This window comes from Ctenocephalides felis, unplaced genomic scaffold (genome assembly GCF_003426905.1).
Source record: "Ctenocephalides felis isolate EL2017-DRISC unplaced genomic scaffold, ASM342690v1 CF-g0.4_SCAFFOLD_01886, whole genome shotgun sequence".
Taxonomy (NCBI): Eukaryota; Metazoa; Arthropoda; class Insecta; order Siphonaptera; family Pulicidae; genus Ctenocephalides; species Ctenocephalides felis.
In genome coordinates, this window is record NW_020538040.1 from 182,164,802 (window position 1) to 182,174,318 (window position 9,517).

General features: G+C 29.7%; 1 protein-coding gene across 1 annotated transcript; it reads left to right on the plus strand.

The window, feature by feature from the left end:
• The first annotated feature begins 219 nt into the window (after nt 1-219).
• LOC113376620 (neurobeachin-like) lies at nt 220-8,139 on the plus strand. Its single transcript, XM_026616609.1, has 13 exons — nt 220-333; nt 917-1,019; nt 1,093-1,208; nt 2,551-2,804; nt 3,807-3,926; nt 4,006-4,231; nt 4,304-4,488; nt 4,560-4,818; nt 6,603-6,770; nt 6,985-7,248; nt 7,327-7,523; nt 7,592-7,743; nt 7,927-8,139. Exons 3-13 carry the CDS (start codon nt 1,103-1,105, stop codon nt 8,015-8,017), a joined length of 2,022 nt encoding a protein of 673 aa, XP_026472394.1. The 5' UTR covers nt 220-333; nt 917-1,019; nt 1,093-1,102; the 3' UTR covers nt 8,018-8,139.
• Nucleotides 8,140-9,517: the final 1,378 nt, after the last annotated feature.

Sequence of the window (9,517 nt, forward strand, 5' to 3'; positions counted from 1 at the left end):
TACGTTGCACGGTATCTGGTTACCAGGGTCGCAATAGGAATAATCAAATAAAATATAGATTTTTTTTAAACTACAATCGGAACCGTGTTGTGCTGACTTCTTAAACAACGTGGCTTTTTTATAGACTTAATTATTACTTAATTGACTTAATTGATTAGTTTCTTTAATGTTTTTTTTGTCCTTCATAAATTTAATAATGATGTTTTTTGTTCTAGGTCTTGCGCTACTGTGATCATCTCCATGGAAAATGGTATTTTTCAGAAGTACGAGCTATTTTTTCAAGGCGTTACCTTTTGCAAAACTTGGCAATAGAAATCTTTTTGGCTAGTCGCAGTAAGTTTTTTAATCAATTAATATTATTATTGAATTCAATAATTATGATAGTCCTGAAACAGATCCATGATTTCATCTTTACCGTTTCAGATTTTTAAGTGAGTTTTTTTATTTATTAAAATAAAAAATGTTGTTAAAGGATTGTAATAATTCTAATGTTATTTAGTCGATACATGAACAACTGCATTCAAAAATTAGACCAAATTAATTACCATTGATTTGAATTAGACAAAATTTAAAAAAAAAAGTTATTTCCTCGAACAATTTAATTCCTTATCATAATACTTACATTTTTTATAGATTAAAAATTTTATTTTTTTAATATTTTTTTCAACATTTGACTCTTTAACTGAGTGTAGAATGTCATATGACAATCGTTCGTCATTTAAAATAGTCTTTTATTTAGTGAATAATTTTCAGCTTTCATATTACCTACATTTTTACGGATTTGAAATTTTAATTATTTGGTAATATTATTCATTTTCTTTTGATTTATTGAAGAGAACTGAATGTTTATAATAAGTTTTCACTTGTTCGTATTTAAAATTGTCTTTTATTTAGTGAATTAATAATTTTTTTTTAGCTTCAATATTGTTCGCCTTGCCCGATCAGAGCACTGTTAAAAAAGTTATAAAGGCGCTGCCTCGTGTTGGTGTCGGTATCAAATATGGAATTCCACAAACTAGGTAATTATATTTATTATATTAATTATTTCAAATAATTTGAGTATTTATTGATTGTTTTATTTATTTGTTTCAGGAGAGCTTCTATGATGTCTCCTCGTCAATTAATGCGAAACTCCAATATGACACAAAAGTGGCAGAGAAGAGAAATTTCTAATTTTGAATATCTAATGTTTTTAAATACAATTGCGGGTAAGTTATTTTTTTATAGTAAGAGTTTACGGATTTGGTATTTTTAGTTATATTTTTATTTTTATTTCTATTTATATTATCTCAAAAAGCATTTTTATCATCTTATTGATTAATTAATTTGTTAATTTTATATTTTCTTGTGGAAATAAATAAAATAGTTTGCTTTTTAGTTGTGAATTATGGAGATGATGAATTGTAGTTGAGTCGTTGATCTCGAGTATTTATAATTCTCGAAGAAGAAGTTTATGCTTTTGCTAGAAAATCCGATTTGCCGATTTTATTATTTTTCGGCGTTACAAGTCAAACTGAATTTGATACCGAAATTGGAAAAAATAATGGAACTTTACGAATATTCTAAAATATTATAGGCCTACGAAAAGTGATTTTAACTATAAAAATTGAACGAGTGGTGCTTGGCACTTTGCTGGAATTTTTTGTATCAAAAATTAAAATTTTTAAAAAAGCTTTAAAATTTTTTGAAGACAGATTTTTGAGCAATTTTAAATTTTTGAATAAAAGTTGGAAGCTATAAAAATGTAAACAAAATTTGTACTTATTATTAAAATCTGTATAAAATATCTGATAATTTGGTGTGCATATGTCTAATGATCATTTTTGACCGCCAAATGGTTTGTTTTTTTAACTTTTTTAATTGGATCTCCGAAACAGCTAGACCAGCCATCCCAAAAAAGCTAGTTCTTCACTTTGTTAATAAAGTAAAATATTTTTTGAATTATTGAAGTCGGACGCTCAGTTTTCTTAAAAACTATGTACCATTTTTGGCTCTTTTTGCCACAGATCTTCGAAACGGCTGGATCTGTCTTTGCCAAAAAGTAATCAGTACGTCTCCTTATCAATAGGAATCGAATGTTTTTTGTATCATTGAAATCCGTGTTCTCGATCCGCACATACATACACACACACATACAAATACATACATACATGTATACACATACACATACATCCATTTTTTCTATAGGGTATGCCAACATGTTCAAAAGGTTTTGAAACGTAAAGATATATTGAATCGATTTTTTTGCGTTTACTATAAATTACTCTACGCGAAGTTAATAAAGTTTGTAATGATGAGCCGCGCTCTAAGGACATACACTTTCCATGTACTAAGCACGGGCTTGTTTTTTGTCCAATAATACATAATATTTGAACTATTTATCGAATATAATTAGTATGTTCGCCAAAATTTGTGCAAAATTGAATAATCTAGTATAGTCTAATATAATAAAGTCATTATAATACTTATCATCAAGTCGATTATTATCATTTACACATTTGCCTTGATGCAAAATGCCACTTACGCCCAGTGTCATATGTCTATTACCAGGTCGTACGTACAACGATCTGAACCAGTACCCGGTGTTCCCGTGGGTGCTGACCAACTACGAGTCGAAGGACATGGACCTCAGCCAGCCGTCGAATTACAGGGACCTCTCGAAGCCGATCGGCGCCCTCAACCCGAACCGCCGCGCCTACTTCGAGGAGAGGTACAACAGTTGGGAACACGAGAGCATACCGCCGTTCCACTACGGGACCCATTACTCAACATCGGCATTTGTTCTCAACTGGCTCATTAGAGTGGTACGATCGATATCGATATCGATACTCTTATACTTGTACTTTGCACGCGATATTTATTTATTTATTAGTATTTATTACATTCGATCAAACATGTGCCGAACGATCGAGCCATTCATATGATGTATCATAATGCGATCGCTCGGAGCATTTCGAAATTTTTGCCATTAGAAACTAAATAAATATAGATATTATTTATTAATTATTGAACAGGAATATTGGAGACATTCCACAAACGAATATGAATATCTCTTTATTTTTAATTTGTGAGTAAGACATGTACAAATTATTATATATTCTTTACCAGAACTCTGATGACTATTTTTGTTATATATAAAAGTCTGAGTAGCGTTCGTATGAATAATAATTTGCTCCAAATATTGAATGTGCGCTGTTTTTAAAGCAAAAAGTATAATATTTTTTAATTAAACTAACTTGGTAAGGTGGATTAAGAGATGAGTTTACTTTTTCCTCGTTCCGTTAAAATACAGACATTTTACTAATTATAATTGATAAGGTTTTTTGGAATAAATACTTAAATTTAAATTTAAAAATGTTTACTTTATAAAATTCGCAGAATCTTGTGTTATTTGTTCAAACTTCTTTTATAAAAGTAGATCATGTTTACTTTTGAAAATCCATGTATTTCTAAGCCTATAGAAGAAATAATTTTAATGCAATGAGAAATATTTTTTCAATTATTTTTTCCTATAAGTGACTAAACAAATAAAAAGTTAATTTTTATTTATTTCTTAACTTATTGTTTTTTTAATATAGGCATTTTTTTATAAAGTTACATCTTTGCTACTAACATCAATATTGGATTATTACAGTCAATTGTGGTATTTGAATTATATATTATAATTAAAGTAGTATTTGAATAATATTTCGAATAATTTCGATTTTGTCAACGCAAAATTGTTATTTATTCGACGTCCCTTATTATATTTTATAAAAACGCATATATATTAAATAATTAATTACATATTTGTCTTTTGTCTTTAGGAACCTTTTACGACAATGTTCCTAGCTCTACAAGGTGGAAAATTTGACCACCCTAACCGTCTATTTTCTTCAGTTGCCAATTCATGGAAAAATTGCCAAAGAGACACATCAGACGTCAAGGTAACAACAAGTTAATATTATCATAAAATAACAATTATCAACTTACTTTCCTAAATACAAATAAAATTTTATATTCTAGGAATTGATACCAGAATGGTTTTTCCTGCCAGAAATGTTCGTGAACAGTTCTGGATATCGTTTAGGCCAGCAAGAGGATGGAACCCCGGTAAATAATGTTCAACTTCCACCGTGGGCCAATTCTCCTGAAGAGTTCATAAGAATAAATCGGATGGCTCTTGAATCCGAGTTTGTTTCTTGTCAACTGCATCAGTGGATCGATTTGATATTTGGTTATAAACAAAGAGGTTGGTAATTGAAACAAGAGTGTTTGTTATGTATTTGATTGCAATATATGTAATAAATATGCGTTAATACAGGGCCCGAAGCACTCCGAGCAACCAATGTATTTTATTATCTAACTTACGAAGGTAGTGTAGATTTAGATTCAATAGCTGATCCAGTAATGAGAGAGTCAATAGAAAACCAAATTAAGAATTTTGGACAAACTCCATCGCAGTTGCTGATGGAACCACACCCTCCTAGAAGTTCTGCAATGCACGTGGTAAGTATATGGAATTATGATTTGTCATTGCAAAAGGCAAACTGCTTTATGGGTACATTTAATTATTTCAGTCTCCGATGATGTTCTCCAGTATACCGGACGATGTATGCATGGCTATGAAATTCCTGTCGAATTCACCAATATGTCATATATCAGCGAACACTTATCCACAGCTGCCATTCCCTTCAGTAGTAACTGTTACGACAAATTATCAATTTGCTGTAAATCGATGGAATTGTAATTATGCCGTTAGCGTACAGTCGCCAAGTTATGCTGAAACCAGCCAAAACCAAAGCAGTAATCTGCCTCTTGCGATGGATCCCGTACTTTGTAAGTAGATGGAAATACAAATAAGCTACCTTTAGAGGGTTAACTTAATTAAAGTCAATCAGAACGTGTAACAAAATAAAATTTATTTCTATTTGGTCGTCATTATATCAGGTTGTCAAATATCTCCCTTCCGCTTTTCTTCCGCGGAAGGGAGATATTTGACAACCTAATATTTACTGTTAGTAGCAATACAATACTAGTTAATGAACATGTTATAGAATGTTCAGAAGAATTAATTTTTAGTTGATATATATTAAATAAAAATTCAATTTGCATTCGGTAACGATTTTTTTTTTTTTTTTTTTTTTAATTTCAATAATTATTACAAATGCTAATTTATTAACATCAAGTAATATTGATAAATAATAATATAAATTTAAATAAATAAAAGAGCAAAGGATAAAATTTACATAAAAATAATATCCGTAATATGATTTAATGTAAAATATAAGCAAATAATAATAAAAATAAGATTAATAAATAATACACGTATAAATAAAATTTCAGAATAATAAAATATAACAAAAAATAATAAACTAGAAAAATAATAAAATATAACAAAATAACAATAATAGAAATAGTAAGATAATATTAATAATAATAATAATAATAATAATAATAATAATAAAAATAAAAATAATAATAGTAATAATAATAATAATAATAATAACAATAATAATAACAATAATAATAATAACAATAATAATAACAATAATAATAACAATAATAATAATAATAATAATAATAATAATAATAATAATAATTTACAAATTTATAAGATCGTTTGGAATTTTTCGTTTTAGTCTTGTTGGGCGCGCTTCTGAATATACTTTGTTGGCCAAGTAATTTGGGTGCTCGTCTATTCTTTTTTTGTAGTTGTTTGTTTTTTGTTGAATTTCTTCATTTACTGTCATTATGTTGCTGTCCTGGTGAATCAGCCAGTTGGGAACGTACCTAGGTGCATTCAATGCCTGCCTTATGATCTTGTTCTGCACTCGCTGAATAATCTGTAGATTGGTTTTTTTGGCGGTGCCCCATAGTTGAATCCCATAAGACCACACTGGTTTAAAAATACGTGGTCTGTTCAAAAAGTACCCGGAATTACTAATAATTAAATTTCGCGGGTCTGGAGTGTCTGATTGTCAAAATTTTTTTTTTATTGTGTTGGTATACATGCCCCTAATGAAACATGATGAAATTTTCAGCTATATTCACTGTTTACTTTGTCTGTGGTAGTCGCTAAGGTTCGACGTGTTTTTCTGAGCTCGGCGATTTTTACAATGGAAGAATTGAAAAGTCAAAGAATTTGTATTAAATTTTGCGTAAAAAATGAAATAAAGTGTTGCAAAGTGCAAAAATTCACCAGATATGGCTCCGTGTGACTTTTTCCTATTCCCAAAGTTGAAGAGACCCATGAAAGGACGGCGGTTTTCCTCGATTGAAGAAAATCGCTGAGAGTGCTCAAGGACATATCAAAAAGTGAATATCAAGGGTGCTTCGAAAATTGGAAAAAACGCTGGCATAAGTGTATTATATCTGGGGGGGACTACTTTGAAGGGGACCACATTAATGTAGACAAATAAATAAATATAAATAAATAAAAAACGAAAATTCCGGGTACTTTTTGAACAGACCACGTACATTTATAAATAATTAACTTGTTATTCGTCGATAGTTCGGAACGTTTATTCGGTAACGAATAATAAAATAAGCTTTCCTGACTTACATTTTCTTAATTCATTTATCGTTAGTCAATAATTATAATGCTTATGTTTCATTTTCAGCCCAAGCTACAAATAGTTCGAATTCTACTGTTCGCCGGCATTTGGGCGATAATTTTAGTCAAAAACTGCAAATAAGGTCGAATTGTTTTGTGACGACAGTCGATAGCAGATTTCTTGTGGCCTGTGGTTTCTGGGACAACAGCTTTAGAGTTTTCTCAACGGAAACAGGTGAATATATTTTTAAAAAAAGTAATAAATCGTTTCAGTATTTTTTGCGAAAACATGATCAAGTTTTCTCTTTCTGTTTATTACTTTTTTTAAAAAATCGGTAAACATATTTGTATTCATTACATCAATATGATAACACGTTTTTTCAAATATGTATCACTTTATCACCTGTATTTTGAATTCCTTAAGACTTATTTAATTTGTTTGTCCTCAGCGAAAATCGTGCAGATAGTATTCGGCCACTACGGTGTGGTGACCTGCCTGTCTCGTTCCGAGTGCAATATAACATCAGACTGTTACATCGCATCAGGTTCGGCCGACTGCACCGTCCTGCTCTGGCACTGGAACGCCCGCACCCAGAGCATTGTCGGCGAAGGTGAGGTCCCGACGCCCAGGACGACGCTCACCGGTCACGAAAAGCCCGTATCGGGCGTCGTTATCAGCGCAGAATTGGGTCTCGTCGTTTCAGGATCAACCAGTAAGATATTCGAATCATTAATTTTACTTTTTAATTGATCGACATTACATTAAAATAATTCTTGATATATTTTTGTAGACGGACCTGTTCTAATCCATACTACATTTGGCGATTTACTGAGATCGTTGGAAGCGCCGGAAGGTTTCTGCTCTCCGGAAAATATTGCAATGTCCAGAGAAGGAGTGATAGTAGTCAATTATAAGAAAGGAAACATTGCCGCATTTACGGTCAATGGCAAAAGACTGAGATATGAGTCACACAATGATAATTTACAGGTAACATATATTGCATTGGGAACTATTTTAGATAGAATTTTATTTCACCTTTCAATTGTGATTTTCAGACGCTCCTGCTCAGTCGTGATGGTGAATACCTGATGACTGGTGGAGATAAAGGTATTGTTGAGGTTTGGCGGACGTTTAACTTGGCACTGCTTTATGCATTCCCTGCTTGTGATAGCAGCATTCGATCATTAGCCTTATCCCATGATCAGAAGTAAGTTATTGAATTTTATAAATTATAATATAAAGGGCTTGAATGAAATTGTATAGTTTATTACTAAAAGAGTTCATTATCAATTTATTTAATTAATATAGATTCAATATTGAAAAGCAAGAATGACTATGCTAAAATTACTAGTCATGAGACGTACATTAATTTTTAATTTATTTATTTCAGATTCCTGCTGGCCGGCTTAGCAACTGGTTCAATCGTGGTATTCCACATCGACTTTAACCGCTGGCATCATGAATTTCAACAAAGATATTGACTTTTCTAGTACAATCATTGTGCTATAGTGGTTTTCAGATTGCACTGATCAGTTAGGCTTTGTAATAGTATTATTCTTCGGTATGTATTAATTGCAATCTTTAATTTATTGCACAACCCTTATAAATTTTTAATCATGGATTATTTGAAGATAAATATATGTATAATATTTATATATGGCAATAAATTTGTCCATGAATTGGAAAACTGCTGTTTAGTTAATAAATAATATTAATAACTAAGTCATCCATAATAATATATAAACAGTAAGAACAGTAAGTAATCGTAAATGTAAAATAGTGCTATTAATATTGCCTGTAATATTAATTGAAATATTTGGTGCAATATACCATATTAAATTAATTAATTATATGTTTTTAATCGTTTTAAATATGTATGAGAGGTTTCAATTTTAGAGTTTAGATGAATTTTTTAATTAAGTATTCTAAACATATTTTGACAATATAATTGCAATTACTGTAATTTGCATTTCAATTCAAATACCAAACCTTCGCATACATATCTAAAACATTTCTCTCATATATAAAACTTTGTGAGTATTTGTGGTTATTATTTTTTATTAGTCATACAAAAAAAATTATATTTATAGTAATTAGTAAAATCAATAATTTGACTTCAACCACATAATTTTATCAAAATAATTGATTGCAATAAATAGTGAAATACATTTTGATAAGGTTTTCATAATGTTAATGCAATTGTATGAAACATTTACTTAATTATATAATATTATGTGTTATGTGCAAATACTATTGTATTATATTTAATATTATTGCAATATGTACTTAAATCAGTATAGTATTAGGTTGATTTCAAAATTCAATTACATTGACAAAACTTAATAAATTAGGTGGAAAATATGTAAATCATAAAAATTGTATCTAATTTTTATAGCTGCAAAATTAAAATTGAACAAAAATTTCTGTGTTCTTAGAATTCTTCCAATTTTAGCACTAAAACTAAGAAACGAATAATTGCTTGGAATAACAGAATGCACCAAATGCCATTGGAAATATATTATTATTTGTATGAGTTATATTTTTTATAATTTAACGAGTTTAGCCTTAGTGAATTAATGAAAATGTTGGTGGTAATTGTTCGACACCTTTACATTTGCAGTCTACCATACCATTTTTTATATTAAATGTCACTGTTACAAATAAACTCTTGTTAAATATTTATTATGTTTTTTTTAACCAAATATACAACAAGATGAAGAGGATAAAAAATTAACAGAATTCAACCATAAGTATAGATAGATAAATAGATAAATAGAATTACTGTGTTCCCGAAGAATTTTGTTCCTACCAGAAAATCCGATTTTATGTTTTCTCGACGTTTAAAGTTATTCTGAATCGTTCGACATCAAAACGTATGTGAGAAAAAATTTGACCTTTTGTTGACGTTTTCGCAAAAACAGAAAAACAAATTATAGGTGCATGAAAAAAAACTTAAAGATAAAATAAATTGTATTGTAATA